At 34.0% G+C, this 26,321-nt stretch overlaps 1 protein-coding gene across 6 annotated transcripts in view; it reads left to right on the top strand.

Annotated features, from left to right (window-relative positions):
* LOC141456711 (zinc finger protein rotund-like) overlaps positions 1–26,321 on the top strand; it is a 601,670-nt gene that overhangs the window by 545,780 nt on the left and 29,569 nt on the right. For 5 of the 6 annotated variants that reach the window (XM_074132931.1, XM_074132932.1, XM_074132933.1 and 2 more), the window contains exon 6: positions 6,520–6,531. The exons of the other annotated variant lie outside the window; for it this stretch is intronic. In XM_074132931.1, the coding sequence (XP_073989032.1) occupies positions 6,520–6,531 (12 nt within the window). The remainder of the gene's footprint in view (positions 1–6,519; positions 6,532–26,321) is intronic. 6 annotated transcript variants of the gene reach the window in all.

Below are 26,321 nucleotides of genomic sequence, written 5' to 3'. Positions count from 1 at the left end.
AAGAATTACCATTGAAGGCTAATGTAAAGAATAGTTACCCGATGGTGTGGCCTGTTTATTTTTAGGGCATGCGCAGTACAGCGCACTTACCGTTGAGTTTTTAAACTACTTCCCGCCAACGAACTGTTTCGGATTGTGCGAATTTCGTAACTCTTATTTTTCGCGCGCATGCGCAGTACACTTACTGCATAGTAACTGCTTCCTTTTTAATGTATTATCAGTTCCCGCCAGTGCCCTGTTTGTGACTTGAGGTGCCTTTTTTTTGTAACTTTATGAGCATGAGCGTTTTAAATTTGCAGTTTTTTTTTAAATTAAAGCATGATTGTAGTGTGAGTGAGGATGGAGTAATGAATGTTATAAAATTTTGTATGGATGTTGGTTTGATCAGTAGGAGATATGTATGTCCGAAGTGTGGATGTGATATGAAAATAACAAAAAAAAATAGTGCGATTGATAAGTATGGTTGGAGGTGCCGAGGCTATTCGACCCCGCCAAGTATACCCTCCTCAGGAAAAGGACTCCACAGAATAAGGTAAGTTTCTTTTGTGTTGTTCTTTGTAATTATTGTAATGAATCTTGTGACTCAAATTAAAAAAATTGAGGGTGATTAGGTAGGTTAGGAGGGGGTGGGGGGGGGCGAAGCCCCCATTAAGAAATAAATAAATCAGGGGGTGTGGGGGCAAAGCCTTCACATAAAGGGGGGTTTAAATAAAATTATCAATCTTAAATAAATAAATCGAAGTGATTCTGATTCGCTGTTACCATATAACCCGCCAGATTTAAATGTAAATATAAAATAAATAGTTTTATATTTATATTTGAATATGGCGGGTTCTATAGTAACAGCAAATCAGAATCACTTCGAATTAGGCCACACCCCCGGGTAACTATTCTTTACATTTACCAAATTGAAAAATAACAACATCGAAAATCTACCCCAATTGTAGTAATTACTTTATCAATGATTAAGAGCCGTAAAAAAATTAAAAATCGTTTTATAGCTCATTAACTTGATTGAAAGATTATTTTAAGGTATAATTGAACCCTATCCCAACCTACCGGCAAAGTAGAAAGTTTACGTATGTTCCATCCCCTCCAAGTAGCTGCTAATTTCAACACAAATTACCAGTGAATAAATTACTTAATTAAACTTAATAAATAATCTTGCAAATTACCACAGCATCAAAGAATGTATGCAATGCTTGAGCTATGCTGCACGTGCGTGTTAGTATGTCCCGTATACGAACAGTATTCATGATGACACTTCAAAGATTGCTGCAGAACACACATATATATATATATATAAGTAATGCCAGGGAGTCATAACACAATTGTGTAACACCGCCTACTGTATACTCTACATTACTATCTTTAACAAAAACTTACAGTTTAAAATGTTAAGTATAAGGGTTGATTAAACGCCAAAAGGTACACAAATCAGCTAGTACCCAACATTTCATTAATACTTCATTGATATTATTTTAAGTAATTTTACTACATTAATTTTCATTAATATTTTTTTGAATTTATTAGATGTTTCACAGACCCTTATGCTGGCCATTTTAATCTACAAAATATTTGTTCAAGTAGAACACCATTTAACTTAGATTGACTGTAATAAGATAAATAAGATATGCATATTTTTATGACAGCTAACATAATTATTCCAGTATTTTACTATAAGTAAAATTAGAGGGACTAAATTAAATTACAATTGAGAAATGAATAATTATTGCTGAATAATTTACTTGATATTACCTACGCGTTATTTGTGCTCACAAATACTTCGGAAAGACGAATTCTAGACTGAAATATTGTTTTAAATCCGTGATTCAAATTTAAATAATAGCCGACTCTGCCTTTGTCTTTTTTTACTTTAACGTGCATGTACATACATACGATATATGTGACTATTCAGAATAAAGAGCATAATAAAGATAAATCAGAAGAATAATTTGGAATAAAGCTAAAATAAAGTACCTATTTAATTACGAAAATATAATATACATTTTATCATAATTATAACAAAAAAATAAAATATTATGAATGAACAAAGGGAAGGGATTAGCTATGCGGTTAGCATATTGGATTCCCACGTGGAGGTTCCGGGTTCGAATCCAGCTGCTGACCCTTAGATTTTCTCTTTCTAAGAGCTTCTTACAGCTCACTGTCCGGGTGATGGACAGAGTTGTCTGTAACGAGAGAACACTGTCCGGAGGCTGGCAGTGCACTGAAAAAAGCTGCGAGCGCCAGTAACCGCAGATTTTTGAAGTTGTTGAAGCGACTTAAATCATAAAAAAAAAGAAAATGAATGAACTGGCCAGCATAAGGGTCTGTGAAACATCTAATAAATTCAAAAAAATATTAATGAAAATTAATGTAGTAAAATTACTTAAAATAATATCAATGAAGTATTAATGAAATGTTGGGTACTAGCTGATTTGTGTACCTTTTGGCGTTTAATCAACCCTTATACTTAACATTTTAAACTGTAAGTTTTTGTTAAAGAGATTTTTGTACCTTTTGGACAGATTTTCTTTTTTGTATGTTTTGCAAAGTTACATATCTGCTTTACAGATTTTATTAAAATTGGGAATAATAAATTTAATTTTATCATTATAACCTGAAAAGGTGTTAAGTCGGAGTTACTACCACTGGACAGATCTTTTTAAAGAATGATTATAGTTGCGGTCCCCAAGCCATCCTCAATAACAATTTTTTTGAGAAAGCGTTTTGAATAAAATAGGAAGGTAATTTGTACGTAAATAGCAAAATTAAACTGCGATTTCAGTACTTCCCTTTAAGAGGAGTAAGAAAAATAAACTGCGATTACAGTACTTCTCCCAAAGAGGCAAAGATTTTGAATCGAACTACAATTCATTGATGAAAATCGGTTCACTCATTGAAAATTTTAACGATTGCAATACTTCCTCTTAGTAGGTGTAAGAGCATGATGGCACTTCACAGCCACGTAGAGGAGCTTTAACCACTTCTTCTTACTAAATTTTATCAAAATCGGACTAACCGTTATAGAAATATTGGTAATAATAGTTTTAGAAAGGGCCTTACTTGGGTGGGGCAAACTCCCCTCCTTATGAGGCACAGCGTCGAGACTTTTAAAGTGCAAATCTGTACAAAATTTCGATTCGAATGACACTTTATTCATGAAAATCGGTTCACGTTTCGATAATTTGAAACGATTGCTATACTTCCCCTTTACAAGTGTAAGAGCAGATCGTCGCTTTAATGTTACGTAGGGGAGCCCTAACCCTGTCATCCTACCAAATTTTATCAAAATCGGGCTAAGATTTGCAGAGTAATTAATGATAATAATTTTGGAGGGGGCCTTACATAAAGGGGGCTAACTCCTCTCCCATTCGATGTGCAGCATCGAGACCCCCAAAAGGCACATCTACATAACATTCCGACTCGAATGACACCTCATTCATGAAAATCGGTTCACGCGTTTAGGCGCTACGTTGTTTACAAAAAAGGTAACAACAACAAGAAGAAGAAGAAGAAGAAGAAGAAGAAGAAGAAGAAGAACAAGAACAAGAACAATTTTTGAAAATGCCGTTTTTGCTCATTTTCAGCATCTTTTTTCTCAATATCTATCAAATCTAGGCTGTTGCAAAAAAATTACAGTTATAAAGGAGGGTTTGGAGTAAGATTTAAAGAAAATTTGGGAATTTTATCTTTTATAGAAAAAGAGAAAAAAATTGTCAAAGTTGGGTGTTTTTCAACGTTACGCTTTTTCGTGCAGTTTTTGATGATCAACCCTTATACAACTGTCCTACCGGACAGTTTTAATAACAATAACTAGGTGTATTATAACCAGTGTCTAGCCTCTCTCACTTCATTCACGTAGTCCACGTTAGTTATGAATACATTAGTCATGTTTTCTTTCTCACTCTTTAGATCTTGAATTCAAGGCGAGCTTGAAATACCTGAATCAGGTTGTGGAAGTGATTTCAATTGCTAAATATTCCATGATTAAAAGAGAACCATAATTTAGTTTCTTATTTTTAATGTCAAAGTTCATTATTAGGTAAAAATTAAATGTATTTTATAATATTTATACTTTTTACTTCCTCAAGGAAGTTGTAATTATTAATTCGGTCAAGGTAATCGTTTCTCCTAGTTAGCTACTTTTTCGTATGGAATTTCCAAATTCCGCACCTGTTTTTTTGCTTTTGTTTTTTAATAAAGGCAATTTTAGTTTAATTGATTTTCTAAATCGTTAGTCCTTAAATTATTAGGGTTTTTTTCGCAATGTCAGAGTTTTTTTTAAAAAAAAAAATATTTGTTTTTGGGTTTAGAATTCTTCTCTTTAAACTTACTATCGATATTTCAGAGTCAATTGTGGAGCAGCCGACTCTGATATCCATCTAGCTCGAGCTGGTGTTCCTCAGGGCAGTGTCCTAGGTCCTCTTCTTTACTCCTTATACACAGCAGATATACCTCAACATCCAAATACCATCCTTTCCACCTTTGCTGACGATACTGCAATCTTATCTGCTCATTCCGATCCTCTTATCGCTACACGAACTCTTCAAACACACATCAACCACTTACAGGACTGGCTTAACAAATGGCGAATCAAAACTAACGTTACGAAATCAAAGTTTATAGTATTTACTCTCAGTCGGAAAATCCTACCTCTCATCATCTTGAACCAAACTCCTATACCAACTGTGGACAAAGTACGCTACCTTGGACTATACCTAGACAAACGGTTGACATGGAATCCCCCATATTAGACTGAAAAGACAAGAAACTAACCAACGCTACAAAACCTCTCGCCAGACTACTTGACAAACGATCTAAACTTAACCAACATAACAAAAGACTCTTATATCTACTGTTACTGCGACCTATTTGATCATATGGCATCGAAGTATGGGGATCGACTAAGCGTTCCAACTCACTACGCCTCGAATATATAATTGAAAAAGTAATTTTGAAAGATGGTTTATTCTCGATTCAAGATTGCTTTAATGCAAACATTGTCCTCCCAAACTGTGGGGCGCGAGGCAATCTTCACAAAGGGAGGTCGTGAAACTTTAGTTTAAAATTGTATTTTTTAAACACAAACGAGACACAAAATTATTAAATATTTCGTGTTAAAAAGTTTATAGTCTAATTAGACTATAAAATTAAGAAGGATCGTTAAGAGACATTAGTATACATATAGTACGATATATTCTATGAAATATGCCTCCTAGAGAACCCCTATTACACACTATGGATATTTTTTTAATATTACACACTATAGATTATGGATAATTAGGTAAAATATTTTTATGCACTTTAAAAAAAAAAAAATTAATGTCACCGTTTTGTAATCCATTTAATTAGTTGTAAAGAGATTAGAAGTATTTAAGAGGATTTATTTTTGGATGTTGCAAGTGATAAGATGTTTACCGCTTTCAAGTGGTAAGCTGTAAGCTAAGGGTATACTTAATCGTAACATGGGCAACGTAAGCTGCAGCTATGATTGTTCATTTTTCTTCAGTCGAGCAACAGTTAGCTGTGCTGTTTAGACGCTATTCAGCTAGGATTGTTCTTCAGGTGCCTATTTCCCATAGTGGTTGGTGAAGAGAATTACTTGAATACTAATTCTCTTACTGTTTCTCTTTTCTGCTACTACTCAGATCATTCTTTTCTTCCAAAATATAGCCTGAGATTCATGTTTCGGTCTTTTGAACGAATTTTGGGCATCCACTTTCCTACTTCTTAATAAGTAAAGTAAACATGTTACCTAAGGTAAAACCACAAGGTTTAATGGAACCGTTATTTCCCTACCATGTTAGGTGGCATTTCTGTAAAAAAATTTCCTATCCAGTCCCAATACGCTTTTGTAGAGCCCAAGTTATAGAAGTTTTGAATCCACAAAGAGCAGGAGACTTCGCAAATGTTACCCCATTTCATTCTGTTAAGTCCATTTTGCTCTGGAGAAGTTTCCAGGATATCATTTTGATCCTTTAATTGCTACCAACTACTTTTTCTTCACAATACCTCCTTGCTATCTTTTGAACAAGTTACTTTCGAAGGTCTTGTTGGGACAATTAGTACAACAGTTTTAAAAGTTAAACCTTATTGTCAATGCGCTGCTTGTGATCTACTTCATTTTGCCCTTTAATGCCAAAACTTGTAGAACTTTTGTCCTCTTAATAATTAAGTACTTTAATATTTAAATTCTGGATGAGATTTTAATCTGCAAAAACACTCTGTTCGCAGTCCATTCGTACTAAATTAAAAAAGGAAAGTAAATTATTATTATTAAGTGTTAAATAATGGTGTATTTTCTACAAAATTTGTTGCTAGTTTTGAGATATTTGTGTCTCATACTTTTATACAACAAATAGCGTAATGAACTGCGATTTTTTTTAAATTTTAAAACTAAAAATTGAGCACCTATTATAATGCTTTAGTTTTAATTAATTATTTTCTTTATGATTACTTTATTAATTTTTTCTTTTCTTTTTTTTTCCTTTGTGTGCTGCCGTCATCATGAAGAAAGAGGATGCGGTAAGTGAATTTCAATTTTTCAAAAATTTAAAAAAGTTTCAGTTAATTATTAATTAGTTATATTAATATTAAATTATAAAAGTTACAAATTTCTTCCTGGAGAATTAATATTGATTAGTTTTGTTTCATTTTCTTGATTTATTATTATTATTTATGTGCATGTAACGAAAAATTATTTATTTCAATTATACAGGGTGTTCATTTTAAGACGGCTCAAATGCATTTCATGCTTAAACGGTTAATCTGAGCAAAAAAAAAATGGTAGAGGAAAAAAATTTGTTGCCCGTCACCTCTAGTTTCAGAATATGTGACTCGATTTTAGATCCAAAAGTGAGGGTTCGCAGTTGACCCCCATTTTCATATACACAGTTTTTAAAGAGTATAAAAAGTTATGAAAGAAACCGGAAAACGCAATTCGGTATCTTCAAAATTAAAGGTGCTAGGCCATTTCAAAATCTGGTATTTATTAATCATATTTCAATTTTTTAACTTGTTATCAAAGAGAAAGAAGAGCACGCGATAGGTCATTTTTATGTATTTTTTTCATCCCCTTTCTACTACTGCCAAGGCAGTAAAGCTAGTATTTTTCTTAATATCGGGAAATAAGTCGTTCTCCGAGTGATTTTCTAAGAAAAATCAAATGTTAAGCTGGTTTTGAGATTTGAATTTGTAGATTAGCTCAGTGAGCAATTGCTTGCAGCGACATAACTCAGGGAATATTGTTGGTTCTATCTGCTAGAAAAGTATAGATTTTATACAAATTTGTCAATTTGTCAGTCTCATCTACGAGATAAGAGCAAAAAGCGCATCGTATGAGGTGTTTCCCTCATACTTCTACCATTGTCTAGCCTAGATCCCTCATAATTCCACCATTGTCTAGCCTAGATCCCTCATAATTCTACCATTGTCTAGCCTAGATCCCTCATAATTCTACCATTGTCTAGCCTAGATCCCTCATAATTCTACCATTGTTTCGCCTAGATCCCTCATAATTCTACCATTGTCTAGCCAAGATCTCTCATAATTCTACCATTGTCTAGCCTAGAGCTCTAGTCACTCTTAGAGAACAGAAGAGAAGGCGTCATATTATTTTGGAAAATACTTTTTTTTTTCTTCAAAACCTCCTTCTTGAAAAAACTTCTATATCTTCTGTCTTCGTAACACCAGAACCTTTTTATGGATCATGTTATCCTTGATCGAGCCTCTTACTACAGCTATCACTGTAGGATATATCTAATCTCCATCACACATTACAGGGTATTACCCTTGGCTATTTGCGTGTACCAATCTTCACAGCTTGGCAACTCATCTTTCTTGACAATAATCTTGAAGACCGTCCCCGCCAGCTCAACTCTTTACAGCCTGATCTCACTTGTAATCACATATAGCCCATCTATTCTCTCCATAATCGCATCCCGAACTCCCTAATTAGCTCGGCTTTGTCTACTATGCATTCGCAACCACAATTCATCTTCATTACGAATATTTTGTTCTTCAAGTGTACAAGTAACAAATGACCATTGGTGAAATACGTGTTTATTGGACTTGATATGTTTCGTCAATTTGTCTAGAATTTATTTACGTGTTATTTGCACTTATAACAGCTTCCCTTTAAATTAATTTGCATAATTATTTACTCTTCTTATACATTTATTTAAAAGATAACAGAATTAAATAAATAAACGAAAGTTAGTGTTTAACGTAAATGTGACTCATAATCAGTTGTTAAAGAGTAACCATCCCACTCTGTTGATAACTGTGTAAATAAAAAAAGAGAAAAAGAGGGGACGAGATAGATGTTTATCTTGTTAGAGTTGTAAAACACAATCATTTATCATTTAAAAAAAAAAAATGCAATTCAATGCTGCATGTTTTTAATTGATAAAACTGAATTAAGTTAATGATATTATTTTAAATAGTTAATTTCAAGTTACTGTGAGAAAATATTGTTAATTGTTTGTTATTTACTATAAACAAACATAGTAATTTGATTTAAGGATAAACCAAAAAAAATGGTTGTCTGAAAACTTGCGTAAATATACGCGATACATTGAATAAAAAAGGCTGTATTAGTTAGTTACTAATCTTATATTGAGTGCGTCATTGTTGAGGCTAAAAAATGACATTACAGGCTTTCAAATAATGTCAAATTTTTGCGTCCTCTTACTGTGTTTAAGGAGAAGCATTGCGATCGGGTCTAGTACCAAGTTTATACCAGAAATATCGTGTTAAGAAAAATAGTGTTCCCTCAAGTTAGTTACTAATTAGGATCTTTCGCATCTCTCACGATACGCATGTAGTGTCTTTCTATGGCTCATGAAGTCAGTATAACTTAAAAAAAAATAAAATCGTGGTTTCAAATTGTTTTCTGATTTAGGTAGAGATCTCCTTGAAGGTGTTAGTAAGATCCAAGCATCTTCTCTGTACGAGATCCATGGTTCTACTCAAGAATCGTTTTTGACCTTATCTTTCCTAAAATGCCAGAGGTCTAATCATATATTACAGTCTAGCAACGGCAGCAAGCAGAAAAGCCATTTCCATCTTTGATTGATACAAAGGAGCTCATTTTTTCGCTTTAAAGTAAATCATCTCTACCCTGTGAAGGAGAACAATAATGTGGTAAAAATCCCTTCAAGTTCTTATAAGAAAAACCTCGCCTTTCTAGAGTTTCTCATTGGAGGTTCTTGTGCATCTTTTCCTCTTCTTTTGTCACCATCTCCACAAGGACTGAACCCAATAACAACAGGAAAACAGACTAAGTAGACATAAGTCCTGATTTATCCGGCATGGGAAATCCTAGATCGGGCCTCTACACCACGCGACTACTTACTGGAAAAACCAGGCAAACCATTTTCTTGTCCAGTAGAGTCTTAGTAGATAAGACTTGGATGAAGCATTCAGGCCCAGCGCGAAAGCTCCAAGAGTCTTAAGTTGAAGTCGATCAAGATTCCCTCTCAGATCTTCGCCACCGGACAGAGTGCTCATCTCCTCGGCTAGTGTCGGGTCGCCCAACGACCTTATTCATCATTAGATAGTAATATAACCCAGTCCAGAAATCTATCTACAATTAATTTATTATCTATCTATATTAATTTCCAGCTACCTGAAACTTAAAGGCGGTTTGAGTAGCTACGAGGGTCGTTTGAAAAGTCCGTGCAAAGTCAGAGAGATAGCACCACTGGCGCGTATCGAGGTTATGTTTAGTTAGTAGCACCTCTTGGAAGAACACACACCAAGTTTCAGCCAGATCGGTCAATTTATTTGTGTTTGGCATTCGTTTGAATCGAGGAAGTCGAGTGATTTTCAAAAAATGGACGAAAAAGAATTTCGTGTGTTGATTAAACACTACTTTATGAAAGGCAAAACGCCTGAGGAGACTAAAGAGAAGCTTGATAAACATTATGGTGACTCTGCACCTTCGATTAGAACAGTTTATAAGTGGTTTCAAAATTTTCGGAGTGGCCATATGGGCACAAGTGACGCTAAACGTTCTGGACGCCCTGTTGAGGTTACTACTCCAGAAATCATTGATAAAATCCATGATATGGTGATGGATGACAGAAGAGTGAAGGTGCGTGAGATTGCTAGTGCTGTGGGCATCTCGAATGAACGGGTACATAATATTTTGCATCAACATTTGGACATGACAAAGCTATCCGCAAGATGGGTGCCGCGATTGCTCACGCTTGACCAAAAACGAAATCGTGTGAAGTGTTGCAAGGACGGTTAGCAGCTGTTCCAGAAGAATCCGCAGGACTTTAAGCGTCGTTTCGTCACTGTGGATGAAACATGGATACATCACTACACTCCTGAGACCAAAGAACAATCTAAACAATGGGCTACCAAGGGGAAATCTGCGCCAAAAAAGTAAAACTCGTTTCACATCCCCCCTATTCTCCAGACTTGGCTCCCTCGGAGTACTATTTGTTCCCCAATATGAAGAAATGGCTGGCGGGAAAAAGATTTTATTCAAACGAGGAGGTGATTGCAGAAACGAATGACTATTTTTCAGACTTGGACAAATCCTATTATTCGGAAGGGATCAACAAACTAGAGCAGCGTTGGACGAAGTGTATAAGCCTAAAAGGAGACTATGTTGAAAAATAAAAAAGGTTTACCCCAAAAAATTAAGTTGTTTTTATTTTTGCACGGACTTTTCAAATGACCCTCGTACATCACGTCACAAATTACTAACAAAAGCTATGTGGCTTTTTTCTTCCTAAAAATACTTGGTAAGTTCTCTTCGAAATGCATTTCATTCTCTGCTAAATTAACTAACGTATCTGTATAATTTCAGTCTGTATCTAAAATTTGAAATTAGAATTAGGATTTGGTTGGCAAATATTGAGACAAAATTAGACCCAATTTCTTTTTGATCGAATTAGATAAAGTTATCAGAAAGATAAGGTTATTTTGTTTTGTTCCCCATCTTTGGAAGCGCTAGTGTTATTCAAATGATATTGATGATGATATTTCCTGGTCGAATAATAAAAAAAGTGAGCCATCATCGTTCCTGTTTTAGAAGGATGCCAGGATATTAAATAAAAGAATAGTTTGTATTTTATTTTACTCCAATTCGCTTTAATGATTTATTTTATTCTTATACCAGATGTTTCACAGGGAAAATCTTTTTATTTTTCCTTTTTCTCTTTTTGTGTTAGTTTTATTCTATTTGATAATTTACACGCTAAAAGATAATAAAATTTACATACTCATTAATTTTAATTTTTATATTAATATATTATTATTATATTGAGAATAATAAATGACCTCGTTCTAAAAATAACTACAAAAATTATTATTTTTCTGTTTTCCATACATTCGGCCATTTTTATTTTAATAAAAACATAATAATAATAATAATAATATTCTAAAGTTTTCAATCTTATTAGAGTTATTGCGATTACATCATTCTTTAAAAGTTATAAAAAAAAAAATATATATATACAGGGTGTCCCAAGCTATATGGATACAGGGTGTCCCAAGCTATATGGATAACGACTTTTTCTCGGAAACTAAGATAGCTAGAAAAAAACTAAAAAATACGTGTTCCCTTAGTTTTTTGTTAGGAATCCAAATTTACTTTGTAAATTTTTTTCGGTGCTTCCAGAAGCGAGATACAGGCACCAATTTCATTTTTTCAAACGGGAAGGTGCGGTTTTTATTTCAGAAATAGATTCCTCTATTTTTTTAAAGAAAAATTTACTTTTACGGTTTTTTTCTGTAAGCGATATTTTAGAAGTTATGAATGAAAATATGATTCTTATAAGAAACGTCAAAATGATAATATTATAACGGTTTTTTTGATTGAATAAGAAGAAAAGTACTATTTTATTATAAATTTTACTCCTCATTAATATTACAGATCATGCTCGAAATGGCCTCCACCATTAGAGATGCATAGACATGCTCTTTCCTGCCAATTGTCCCTTACTGCCAAAGAAATAGATTCGGCTTTAGCCGAGTTACAGGCACACTGTTATTCTCTGCTTTAGTAAGAGGATGCAATACCGGCTTGATTCTGGTATCCCCAAAAGAAATAGTCCATAGGTGTCAAATCCGGTGAACGAGGTGGCCACTGAATAGCTCGATATGATACCATCAGGCATGTAAAGAGCTATCTCGACAGGCAATTTGATGGGCGTGTTGTATCGACACGGGGGGCGATTCGGTGGCCACCTCTCTCACTGGATTTGACACCTATGGACTATTTCCTTTGGGGATACCCGAAAAACAAGGTGATTATTCTTAACTTTTTTCTTTCTTTACTTATTTCTGCTTTTCTAAATCTAGCTGTGTCAGAATCAAGTCGGGATTGCATCTGTAGATGTACTAAAGCAGAGAATAATAGATACCTTCAACTGTAATATTAATGAGGAGTAAAATTTATAATAAAATAGTACTTTTCTTCTTATTCAATCAAAAAACCGTTAAATATTATCATTTTGACATTTCTTATAAGAATCATGTTATCATTAATAACTTCTAAAATATCGCTCACAGAAAAAAACCGTTCCAGTAAATTTTTCTTTAAAAAAAAATAGAGGAATCTATTTCTGAAATAAAAACTGCACCTTCCTATTTGAAAAAATGAAGTTGGTGCCTGTATCTCGCTTCTGGAGGCACCGAAAAAAATTTACAAAGTAAATTTGGATTTCTAACAAAAAACTAAGGTGACACGTATTTTTTAGTTTTTTTTCTAGCTATCTTAGTTTCCGAGAAAAAGTCGTTATCCATATAGCTTGGGACACCCTGTATATATATATAAAACTAATTTTCTTCATTTTTAAAGAGAAAAGTTAGGTTCGGAAAACTCTTACGACTCTCAGTTTATTTCTCATAGTTGCAAGGATTTTCAGCAAATTAGAAATGTTAGCGTTATATTTAATTAACAATAATAATAATACATTGATCGTAAAGCCCAAATAAAACCCATGTTTCTTAAAAAAGTATCTTGGATATTTCCATTTCTGGTCACTCCAAATACCTTCAAACACGGATTTTGTTTACATTCTTTTAATCTAAGGACAGAATCCTTTGCGCCCTTCCGCTATCCTTTTGCTAATTATTAGCTGAAAAAGTCTCTCTCTAAAACTTGTGTATAACAGCCGAAACAATTTTCTCAAATAAATCTATTTTGATTCTTACATTTCTGTAAGTTTTTAACTTTGAGAGTATTTTACAAGTTCCAATTGAAGGATGAATGGCAATGGGAGTTCAAGATAAAGAGAGCTAATCTGATAAAATTTTCAATCAGTAATCCTAAGTAATCCCAACACTAGAACACAGTGCACTACAAATCATTGTGCATATAAATGTATTCATCATATATTTTATAAGAAAGTTAGTAAATTACGACGTAATCATTGCAGTAATAAAAGAGGAGGATAATTTTACTCTTTCAGCTGCTTGTTTTAGGTTAGTCTGCGACAAGGCAGACATCAGGAATCAGTTACTTTCAATTCAGACATCAATGACTCATCAGTTCATCTCTTTTTTTTCATTATATTTCTAATAATAATGGTCCCGATCCGAATTCCGAATAGATCTGAGTAAATACGAACTTGTTTTTTGTATTAATTTACTTTCATTACAATTTGATTACCTTTATCATGGTTACAGTTACTTAATATTAGTTCATCATTACTAAAACAATCTATCATAGTTTTGGCGTAAATTTCAAAATTAAACTAAGAACTTCTAAAAAAATACGTAAAACAATTTCAAAAAAAACTGTTTTTCTCTAACGTCGCGTTCTGTACAAAAAAGAAAAGTAAATAACTTTAGATCAATTGATGAATAAGAACAGAGAGTAAAAAAAGGCACCATCTTTGCTTGATGACTCGCACAAACACACATATATCCGGCCTGAATGAGAGCGGTTTAACTAGAAATAAGTATTAGTCATTCATTGAATGGGGTAGTTGGAGTTGATTGCTGACATTCAGCGCTAGTTAAAATGCGCTCAGTGTGCGTTATACATGCATATATGTAACTTAACTCGTGTGAAACGCAAGTATTCTGAATAAATTTGTGGTTTAGTTTCGTACAGTCTTTGCTGCAGAAAATCTATTGATTTTTAAATATTAAATCCATCAAATGTTAAGCAGGAATTTAATCATGTAATGATGAATTGTATAAAAGATTGGTTTCCATAATTAGCTTGTTCCGTTTTGTGATCTCTAATGATATTCTTTAAACTTGATGTGGATTAATCGATTTAAGAACACCCCATTTTTATTTTTGAATGATTTTTCCGAGAGGAGAAGGTTCGCTCAGCTATTAATGCAAGAGACTTTCTCGCCAAGAGCTCGGGTTCTTTGCCCGTGCTACCTGTCTTTAGATTCTCTCTCTCTCTACACCTAGAAGTCTCTTAGGGTGCGTTCCACTAAGCGATCACAACGATCAAAATATACCTTCAGCCGTTCCACATGTCGACCGCGGTCGTAGTGGTCGTGGCGAAAACATCACTAATGACGTCATTATTTTTGCCCCACCTTAAGAGCTGGGTCAAAGTGGGCGTTCAGAAATTTGGCGCTATTTTTTAAAGAAAAGATTATTACACTTTGATAGTTGAATAATACGTGGCCTAAGTTTTCGTTTTTTACTATTGCGATTTTGTAAAATTGCATTCCACTTTTCATCGGAACTAGATGAAGAACTTTCTAAAGCATTATTACGTTGCATTAATAAATATCCTGCTGTTGCCATAAAAGACATTTTAATTTTATTTAAACGTAAATTTTATAAATACTCCACGAAAATGTAATATAAAAATTGAATTATATATATATTTAATATAAGTCAACTTTACCAATAATTAATAAAGTTTATTATAACTGCTTATAAACGGGGTTAAAATTGAAAAAAACAATCTCTTCAAGCTTCTGACTTATTTTCGAGGTCGCCATTTGTAATGTTTACATGAACGGTTAAAACGCCCCATAGTCCATTTCACTTCGAGTTTTCGATTGATTATAACGCTCGCAAGCAAGTGGAACTGGCAAAACCGCGTCCTAAGCGTGATCGTTGTGAACGCTTAGTGGAATGCACCCTTAGAGTTCACTTTCCTTTTGTGGATTAGTGTGTAATAAGAAAACTCAGTCCGGAGGTAGGCAGTGATCTAGGAAAAGATTTTATGGATGACTAGTGTTCTCAGATTTGTGGCTTAAATTATAGTAAAGGAAAAGTGATTTCTGGGTCAATCTTAGTTTTTGGCAAATGTCTGAACTCTTGTCATGGTAAATATTCGTTTCGCTACCTTGTTGTGATAATTGGAAATTATTTTTGGCCAGAATATTTAACCTTCGCTTCATGAGCGTTCATATCAGATTCTTTTCTTCCTAGACTTTCAGTCGTAAACAAGTCTTTCAAACACAGACTTAATTCCATGAAGTTTCTGCCTCTTTCAGACAATAGTACGAAGGCTTTTGCGATACAATTAGTGGCCAGCAACTAATAATGATTGATAGTACTTTTGATAGTCTATAATCAATAGTCTATATAGAGGGATTTCTTTTGCTGATGCTGTTTCAAAGCTATTTACTGGACTCTTATTACAAAGACTGGAAAACTGGTGTGACCTCAATAATATCTTATGTGAAGAACAGGCAGGTTTTAGGAAAAGCTACTCCACCGTAGATAATATATTTAATTTATTTAACATAATTAAGCTAACTCTGTCCGAAAAAGGTAAGAAGGTCTATTGTTTTTTTGTTGATTACAGCAGTGCTTTCGATTCACCGGTCCGAGAATCACTTTATTTTAAATTGTATAATTATGGGATTTCAACAAAATTTATTAATACAATTAAGGGTTTGTATTCTAATACTAGGTCCGCGGTGTGGGTTAAGGAAGGAGTTACAGAAACCTTTACAACAAAATTGGGATTGAAACAAGGATGTCTCCTTTCTCCAATCCTCTTCTCATTATATATAAATGACCTTCCTGATATCCTTGGGGGCGGAATTTATATTGATGATCTAAATGTTAGGTGTCTCATGTACGCGGACGACCTGGTGCTGATCAGTTCGGACCCCACTGCCTTGCAAGATATGATAAATAATTTATATGCATATTCCTCTAAATGGAATTTAAAAGTTAATTTGTTAAAATCAAAAATTATGATTTTTAGAAATGGGGGCAGATTAGCGAGGAATGAAAAATGGTTTTGGGAGGGAAGCAGTATTGAAATAGTAAACTATTACAAATACCTCGGTATGGGGGTCACTCCGCAGCTTAGATTGGGCCGGCATTTTCAGGAGAAGTTGTCCACCTCTAAATACGGCATTAACTGTACGTGGAATAAATATATCGGTGTAAATGATATCCCAATATCGGCAAAGTATACCTTATTTAGAGCAGTGTCACGGTCAGTTATTTGTTATGGAGCCCAAATATGGGGATTCGAAGAGTATGCGGCGGTGGAAAAATTACAGCGCTATTTTATAAAGAAGCTTTTCGCCTTGCCCCAGCGTACCCCAAATTACATGCTTTTTTTGGAAACGGGATTAAAGTCTATGTATGCTTATACCCTGCGACTGCACGTTATATACATAATAAAAACTTTAAAACGCGTGAATTCCAGGCTTACGAAACAAATAGCCAATAAAGTGATGGAAAGGAAATTGTATTGGTACAGGACGTGGCTGGACCTCGCTGGGAAGTTCGACAGCGATATAGAAATAGTACGCGGTAATGTCCAGGAACTGTCCGTCAGAATGGGTAGGATTGTGGAGCTGGTGGGTCGTGGTCATAGTGAGGAAATGATGGCGTTGGCATCCCGTTCGGAACGCTACAGTCTTTATAAAGAGCTGCTCTCATGTGTAGATTATGAGTCATACATTTCAGATGAGCAGAAGCTATCAACAATGAGGTTAGTGTTCCGGACGAGATGTCATATGCTGGGTCTAAACTATAGACCATGGTCCACTGAAGCCAACTGGGATTGTACCTTGTGCAACTTAAAAGCTAAAGAGGATACTCTCCATTTTCTGGCCGTCTGTCCAATTCTTGCCGAATATAGAATGAGGTATTTTGGGAAGGTTCAACTGTCCAAAGAAGACCTAATAGAATACTTAAACGGGAAGGATTGGGATAGACTTTGTGGGTATGTGAGGGCTGCATCCACATACAGAGATTTTCTGGTTGCCCAGTACAATGGATAAAAATATGTATATATATAGTGTAAATATGTTATTATTATTAATATTGATTTATTATTATTCTCCCTAGGTCTCATTTTATGTTTGAATTGTTATAAGATAATTTGAGTTGTTTTTATTTATTTATTTATTTTTTTTATTATTTATATTCTGTAAGTTAAAGACTAACTAGGCAGACGGACGTATGTCCATTGTCTAAAGTGTATTTTTCATTTTATTTTAGTATGGATTGTATAATGTTCTGTTCCAATAAACACTTATTATTATTATTATTATTATTATTATTGATAGTCTATAATCTAAGGTTTCCGCCGCCCCATTTCTGCACCCTTGCTTGGAGGATTGCATTATTAGAACTGGTCATAGAAAAGTTCAGGATTCGAGGAAAGGTCGTAGTTCACGTTAATATCCCAAAAGAAACATTAAAAATTTAAAACAAATCAACATAAAAAAAAAATTTGACAACTCAAATCAGAGAATTACAGGAAGCGAATGTTCTCAAGTGTGTCGTACAACATTTCTTTTATTATGGAATTAATCCAAATTCAAGAACAGAAATCCAATAAAAGCAATAAGATTTGTTAGTTCGAGTTTTTTGTTTTGTTAATGTAACTGTACGATATAAAACAGGAAAGATAGGATATGATAAAGAAAAGAAATAAATTAGGTAAAACAGTTCGGAAGATCAGAGAGCACGTGGTAAGTTCCAGTAGTAACGGGCCTTGTTTCCGGTAGGAGATATCTTTGTATTTTAAGAAGCTCTATATCATTATAATTGCAACAGCTCTTAGCTGTTAACTTTCTATTTATTCATTAAATTTTAATAAATTTCATTATTATAATTATAATATATTAAACTACAACAATATTATGTTGTTCCAACAACACAATGAGACCTTGGAAGTTACATTTATGTGAATGTAACATCACATTAACTATTCGATTAACTGAATCAATTAACTGATAATTTTTAACTAAGATTTTATTTATGCCTTCAGTTTTTTTGATGTTAATTTTGATAAATGCGATCAACGAAATCAATTTACGAAGCTACTTTGGAAATTTCAATTTTTTAACGCTGAAAGAAAGATTTCATCCTTGGTCAAGACTTTCCTTTTGCTTAAGGATAATAAATAATGCAGTTAACTCAATTTAGAGTGTTTTTGACATGTACAGGTGACAGTTAGGTAGTAGAATATCGTTTTCGTCTTGGTGGACAAGCTCGAGAATAAGATTAGTTTGATTAATTAATGGATAGATGACAAAAAATTGATATATACATAAATATGTTTTGTAAACGGGTTGATTAAAGTGATTGTATTGACTAAAATACATCCTTTGGGCCCTCCGCTGATTCCAGGCGAGCATCCCAATGGATGAACTCCAAGGTTTCCTGTGGTAGAAGGTCAGGGCAACAGTTAGGATAACCATACTCTCTTCAAACTTATTAATTCTTTGACAATACCTTTTCCAGCTTTCTTATCAATCTTTCTCAGAGTAAAAGGAACTAAGGAGAGTCGTGTGTAAAGCAATTCCAGGGCTCTCCAAGCAAGCACCAGGAATTGGGAATAACTACTCCCAGAGGTCGACACAACTCCTTCCTTAAAGTTTCCTCAGTTGTTCTTGTTTAGAGGAACTCCGTATTATAGTGTTTTCCAGTTGTCTAGGAAAGTTCTGTTAAAGAGAGGAGTTCTCATTCAGATAACCACCTCCTGACGCTAATGCATAGCATCCTATTCAGTTATTTCAAAGCTGTTCATCCCAAATTAAAAGTTTTGGAGAGTTTTAAGTTTTTAGGTCAAATTCAGTGTCTCGGCCATTATGTGGAGAGTATGTCTTAGTTCTGCAGATTCCAGTGCGGCTGCTAGATGGACATTGGAGGTGCTTAAAGGTTTTCAATTCTTGACGGTAACTGGGCTTGGGTCCTCGACAGATAGGAACACATTTATAGTATTTGGCCAACTTCGTTGAATTTCAGACCATGCAGAATTATAGAGCAGAAGTTGATGGATGGATGAGTTCGTCCTTACCATTAATGAATATTATCAATATGTCCATTTCTGATTATGAAGACAGAAACAGGCATAACTCTTTATAATGACGACTTCTCGCTTTTCTGAAGGTCTTTTTTAGGTTAAAAGGATACACAGGTTAGGTTACCAAGAAGTAAAGTAAGCGCGAGCTTAACGTCCAACTAGCAAATTAGGTGTCGTTAACGGAGGCGGATAGCAAACTTGCTGTACTATGAATTTTTGTTACACCATTGGATAAAATTGAAAGCGTAAAACTGGAATCCAACGCGAAATACAATTACCCATGGTGCCTTTTACTAAAGTAAAAATAAAGTAAAAACTGAATCAGTCCATTTAGAACAAATTTATCTTGACCATTAAATATTTATGTGTTATGAACTTGACCATATTGGACCCTCAGTTGAAATAAAATACTATTAGCTGGCCATAGCTATCGTCACTCCCGTGATTTGGAAGAATAAAACGTAATATGTATTGGGCTTCTCTAGTTTTAGTTAAGATTGGTAGAGTTTTGAAGTCTGGGGGCAAGCTATTGACCCCTTTAAATCTTTTGTTAACTCCCTAGCATTAAATAGTCTATTCTAATTACGGATCCTCTTGAATTGGAGTTAGCTTTTATCAAGTTAGATAGAAATGTACATGAAAGAGAAATAGAAAGATCTCTGATTTGTCCATAAAATATGAGAAGGTAAACAAAGATATTAGATGTAGGAAAAAAGGTTTAATAAACAGACAAATGTACAACTCATCTTTTCATATTTTTTATTTACTTTCCTACAATATAAATAACCTCTTGAATATTACCTTATTTACATTATATTGTGTAAAAAAGAATAACGTTGATTTCTTGCATATAACAATCTTGATAAGAGAAGTAGTTGAAACAAGGTTGTTAGAGCGGATAGAGAATAGAAATTTAAAAAAAAAAGTTGCTAAGAGTATTTCTCTGAGGATATTTTGAATGAAGATAGTGGATTGGGCACTTATCAAAGAGGCTGTGGTAGTTTTAAAATAGAAATAAATTATAATATAAGTTTGATCGGGCATAAAAGGCATGAAGGTGCTGGCACCATTGTCGCACGGAAGGCAGTAGAACGAATTGGCCCATCAGGACGTCCTGATGTGGCACACCTGGCCACAGCAACTCTCCACTGATCACAGCCTCCGTTCCTTCCTCTGCTTCCTCTTCCATCTTGCGTGTGTATGTATGTTCTTTCTTCTACACTCTTCTGTCAAAAGAACATCTATTGCTGTCTATCCATGGTTAAGGATGTTTCTGCTTCTTTTTTTTCCTTCTACTGCTTCTTCTTCTTTGTCGTCTTCTTTATAATTTTTTTTTTTTTTAAGTGATGTTCGCAGTGAAATGAGAAAGTGTTTCCAGTTGGACATAATGTAATAAAGAGTATATACAGGTCCAGTTAGTAGCTGTTCGCACGTTTCCAGCATCCTCGAGGAGTTCTTTCTTCACTAACCTGTCTCTTGAGATCAATTTCTCCACATTATAACGTAACTGCTCAATGAGTTACAGCTAAACTAGGTAGACTTGCTAATATATTCGATTTTCCAGTCGTATTGAACCTTTTATTTTTTTTGCCACTTTATGTCACCATAAGTGGAAGTACTGTGATCGTGTTAAATCATTGGTTTTATGAATTCGCCGGAAATAACCGTTTTTAGGTTATAAATCATTACGAATTATGAATTAACCTGGAACATCAATCTGCTGCTTCTGCAGAATCATAACAACAAAACACGGATTAAATTTTCATGTTCATCCGTTTTAACTAGCTTATACCAACCAAAGAGACTTCTGCTAGCTTTTATAAAAGAGAGAAATCTAAGCCAAGCTATGTCTCAGTCTGCAGGACACGGTTTTGTGGAACTAAGTGAAAGAATTCTTCTAGAATATTGCACGCTTCAGTAAGCAAAGTGAGAATATTTCTTGTCCGCTGTTTGAAAACAAAATTAAATAAGTTTCTTGTAAAAAGATTTCGAGCACATTTTGCAAATAAATACTTAATTTTAAATGTTGTTTACAAGATGACTCCTCATTAGTAATTGTCCATGAGTCCCTCTTAGCATCATTTCTTCAATCGGGAAGCTTTGCGAGCCGGTTCGAAATAATTTGAATAAAGTAATTTACAAAATTTTAATAGAAATTAACAGAAAAGAAAAGATTTAAATTTATTATTTCATTTAAACAAATTCTTTAATTACTGAATGGGGTAACTGACAACCGGAAACCTTTTTAGTGCTCTATCAGCTGCTGGGCAATGTTCTCTCGTCTCAGGCAATTCTGTCATTTCAACATTAATCGGGTGCAAAATTTGTTTTTCTTGTGGTAGTAATAGCTACCAACTAGAACTCTTCAGCTTAATAAAATGTACTTTAATAAAACAATCAACACTAATACAAACCCTAAGTAAATATAATTGGCAAGCCTGTTAAAAGAGAGCAAATTATTAATAAATTATTTGCAAATGTTCATAACATTAACTCTAGATTGTTTTCATTGCTTTTTATTCCCCAATTTGCATAAATCATTGATCAAAGTAACAAGATAATATTGTAGCGACCCAGTTTCAAAGAGAAGCGCTATATTAAATGGCATTCATATCTAATGATTAATATTGACAGATCAGTGATATAGTAATCTGAGAAAACATGATTCTTTTGTCATTCAAATGGTAAACACATAGGGTGAAGGGACCAGTAATTGACTGGGCACCAGTAATTGACATACCAGATATAAACTGGTATTATAAGGGATATGAGCCGTTTTTAGTGGTGATTCTTTCAATTTCGTTATTGAGAAGCCTTTAGGCAGCAGTTCCAGAAAAATATTAATTATTGGAATGTTCCTTGGTATCAGTGGAAGGTTATTTGTGTAAAAAGTTCAAAATCAAGGAAAAAACAAGCCGTTGCTAAGGAGGATTGATAAGAAAATAATTTTCCTTTTTTCTTATTTTTCGTTTATTTGTTCATATATTCGTGTGGTTATCAATGTTCTGTTATAATTAGTATCACTTGTAGATTTCATTTATGTAGTTTTTTTTTTAATTATAAGAAGCATTGAGCATTAAAATGGGGCTGTCAATCACTGGTCCTTGAAACGGCAATCTGCCCAGTAATTGACATGTATGTCAATTACTAGTCCTACAGCTTTTTTGTTTGAGACCAGTGATTGACTTCCTGGGAAAATGATAAGATGGGTTGGTAAATTTTATTATAATTAAAAATTCAATACATTGTAAAATAAAATCATTGATAAAAATCGGCAACATAAAATAAATAGTAAAACTTCCAACAAAATATGTTTAAATTAATGAATTAGCAAATGTACGCCTTATTTCAAGAGGGCATGCAGAATGATTATTCTGTACAGAACAACAATGTATGAACAACAAACTGGAATAGTCGAGATCGCCGAACAGTTTCACGAGGCCAACGTGAATGATAAAAACGACGCCCACTTATTGGAGTTTGAAAATCTCTCATTCTCCCTCAGTTTTGGGTCCTTGCCACATTCCAAAGAAGAAAGGGAGGAAATGGCTGTACCATAGAATTCCATCAAATAAAACGGCCAGGGGAAAAATGAAGCTCCCTCAAGAGAAGTACCAGGTGCGAAATTAAACAAGTGGAGAAGTTGGTGACTTAGTGATGTTACACATTACTTACTTTTTAATCTAGTTTTTTTTTTCATTGATGTTTCATTTATTTATTACTGTTGTAAGTGCGAATGCTTACAACCTGAGGCGGGACGCGATTAACGTGCACACAGTGTATATATAAATGAGCCCAAGAGGTAACTCAGTAATAATAAACAATCAAATACTGTTTAGATGCAGAAAATAAGAATGAATTACATTCAGATAGTTTGGTTTCGAAGCAAATGACACTGGCAGCACAGATTGTGGAAAATATTAGCGAAGCGCTCCAAAAGAAGGGAAGCGTAGGAGAAATTTTGTTCACTAGAAAGCGAACCCAAGGACGCGTAGATGCCATCAGTAGCAACGTTATAGGCGGAATGGATAAAACAAGGATGTGACCACATAGTCTAATCGGAAGTAGAGAGTTTGGTAAAGTGAGAACCAAAAAAAAATTCCCAAAAAGAGGTTTAAGTAACAAAATATTTAGCGGAAACTAAAGGATAAGAGAGCGGAAGAGTTGAGAGAAAGAGATAAAAGCGAGCCGACAGACATTGTGTACGATCTAACATGTATGTTAGCTAATATCTCCTTGGCACTATTGAAAGTAAGGGCTGTTATTCAAATTACCTGTCTTGGCTTGGGGAACTTAATTAAAACTGTCCAGTAGGACAGTTGTGTAAGGGTTGGTCGTCAAAAACTGCATAAAATAGCGTAATGTTGAAAAATATTAGATTATTTAGGTTTGCCTATTTAAAAACTGATTAATTATGAATTAAGACCGATTTTTGTTATAAATCCAATTGAAAAAGTGATTTAGGTGATTTAAGTGATTTATTTAGATTTAAAAGTGATTTTGAATGCATATCTTATGTCGTTTCATGAATATATTTGTATGTCAATTACTGGTCCCACCCCATGTCAAACACTAGTTCCACCGAAAATTCGGTATGTCAATTACTGGGTCACTGACATACTTCCAAAAAAAATCATTTTTGGTTGACATAAAGATCGAATTTACTGCTTTTAAAATATTAATAAAATAAAATACATCCTACTGGAGCGGTACAATTTTACAACCTACACCTGGAGCCAAAATAACGGAAGTTATTCTACCTTAAACTCGAATTTTTTCTTAAGCAGTCAATTACTGGTCCCTTCACCCTATATTTTTTTTTGTATTTTCAAATTATTTTATTATTTTTATTAAATTCGACAGTAATTTTGATCAGTAGATCTTAAAACTGGCGACACCAAGATTTAATCAATCCCATTGTATACTTAAAACTAATGGCAAAAACTGGAGAAAGTGTCTTGGTTCTTATTTTATAATAAGGGTTAATAAAACCATTTTTAGGGAAAGTGTTAATGACATTAATGAGGTGAAAACTTGCTCTGAATGATTAGAACATTTCGTTTGTTTTAAATTTAAATTGTTTTGTCAAAAGTTTGGCCAATTTTTAAAATTCCAGTGTATTGTAAACTCGATTGATAACAACTCTAACAAATATTTTAATTTGACGGAGAAGGGTGGCTAATTTTCGCATCATTATCTCCTGCATGGGTTAGGCCATGCAAATCTGTCTCTAAAACGATAATGAAAACTATCTGTGATTATAATTTTAAGTATTTAAGATTAGATTTATAGATAAGTGGGGATAATACCATAAAAACTCAATATTTAAGATTTATAATAAATGAATAATGATAGAAACATTATATTCTTATCTTTAAATGAAAATTATGTATTACATTAAAAAACTGGAGCTTAAAAACCGATCGACTGCAATTCTGTTCAAAGCTACTAACGCTTTGAAGTTCTCAAGGGCGGCATTCTTTCTATGTGCTCTCAGGATGGTCTATCTATATATCTGTCTAAGAAGTCTATATTCAGTCGGGGTTACCATTTTCATTTCTCCTTTATCTTCCTTTCTGCGGTGGTTCAGCCGAGTATCTGCGACCACCTCTTAAGGAAGTGCATTTACGCATTCATGGACTCAGGCAATGATCCTAGGTTTCGTGACTTTTAGTACTATGTAAAACTTCAGCCAGGTGGTTCCGCATTTGTGGGCTGAAAAGAAGTAGCATCATCTTGGAGACTGCGTTGGTTACTCGCTATTGTTCATTACTATTTTTTTTTTTCATCTAAAGCCCTTGCTTTGTACTATGTAAATTGAGGGTATTTGGTGTAGAGGTAATCTATAGTTTTGTAAATCTGTCTCAAAAGGATTTGAGAAGATACTGTAACGAGAGTGGGAGGTCTCGAAACCAGTGTGAGGCTTGAATGTGAGAGTTAGGTTTTTCTGATGGTGGCCTAGGTCTTTAAGGGTTTCTTATCGAATAATTTGTCTACCTAACTGTATACAGATGCCTAGAAAGGCTACTAAGTTTTGAATTAGCGGACGAAATGCTCATATTATTCGACCCTGAGAAAAGGATCTATATTTGTAAGATCCTGACGTTCGCTTTCCAATACTGGTCTCCTAAGCACGCTTACCCATTGCTGATAAAGTCATAATTACGTATATTTCATTGCCAAACTTGTACAAGGTCTTCTACCCACTAGTAGATGGGAGATACATTCAAATAGTATAGATTTCAAAGGGAAACCTTGCCGCACTCCCAAATCTGTCGGAATTGCTGTCACTTTGCTTGTGGTAGCCGACCACAAAGGTGATTTACTTAGAACTGGTTCTTTGTGGCTCCCACAAGGTGGGTTGTTATCATCCTTTAGTCACCCACATTACGTCCCACAGTTCGTTACTTATTCCCGCTACAAAAGAGTACGGTATGTCTCTAGCTTTAATTTAACTGCTCGTATTAATTATATTTTGAAAATACTTGGTACCAAAAAAGCTGAAGTTACAAAGCTCTGTTAAGATATTGGCGTCCTCCCATATACTCCAAGAATTCGTCAGAGTAAGGTCAAAACGTTGTGCATCCCTGATTTGACGTAGGAGTCAATAAGAATGAACGAACCTTTTGTCGTAGTGTTGCGTTCTATGTTTATTTTCAAACGGATTGTCAACTTAGTGAAATAAAAAAAGAATCTGGTAATTAGTAATGAATGTAAAATTGCCAACTAATAAATGTCTCTTATTGTCAACAAACTATAACTACATAAAACGCTAGGTTAATGCATTTTATCCTTAGGTTAAAATATTAATAAAAATGATGCTTACTAGATTCACCAACAATTATACCTTATTATTTTATAAATTTGAAGAGAATAATATATAGTTTTAAAAGAATTTAGCAGCTAATTATTTCAGTTAGTGTTGCGTCAAATTAACAAGACATTAGCATATATAACTTTTTTATTTTTGTTTCTTAATTCCTTCAAAATTTACATTAAAAACCTTGATGAACTTACCTTTACTGATGACTGAATCTTTTAATCGTTCAAGATCAAAATTAAATTTATATATGTTTATTTTCATGGTAAA

The sequence above is a fragment of the Rhodnius prolixus genome, unplaced genomic scaffold, assembly GCF_049639745.1.
Source record: "Rhodnius prolixus isolate KJV_2025 unplaced genomic scaffold, Rpr scaffold_10, whole genome shotgun sequence".
NCBI classification, from domain to species: Eukaryota; Metazoa; Arthropoda; class Insecta; order Hemiptera; family Reduviidae; genus Rhodnius; species Rhodnius prolixus.
The sequence above is the reverse complement of the archived record's forward strand: the minus strand, read 5'-3'. Positions and strand labels throughout refer to the sequence as shown.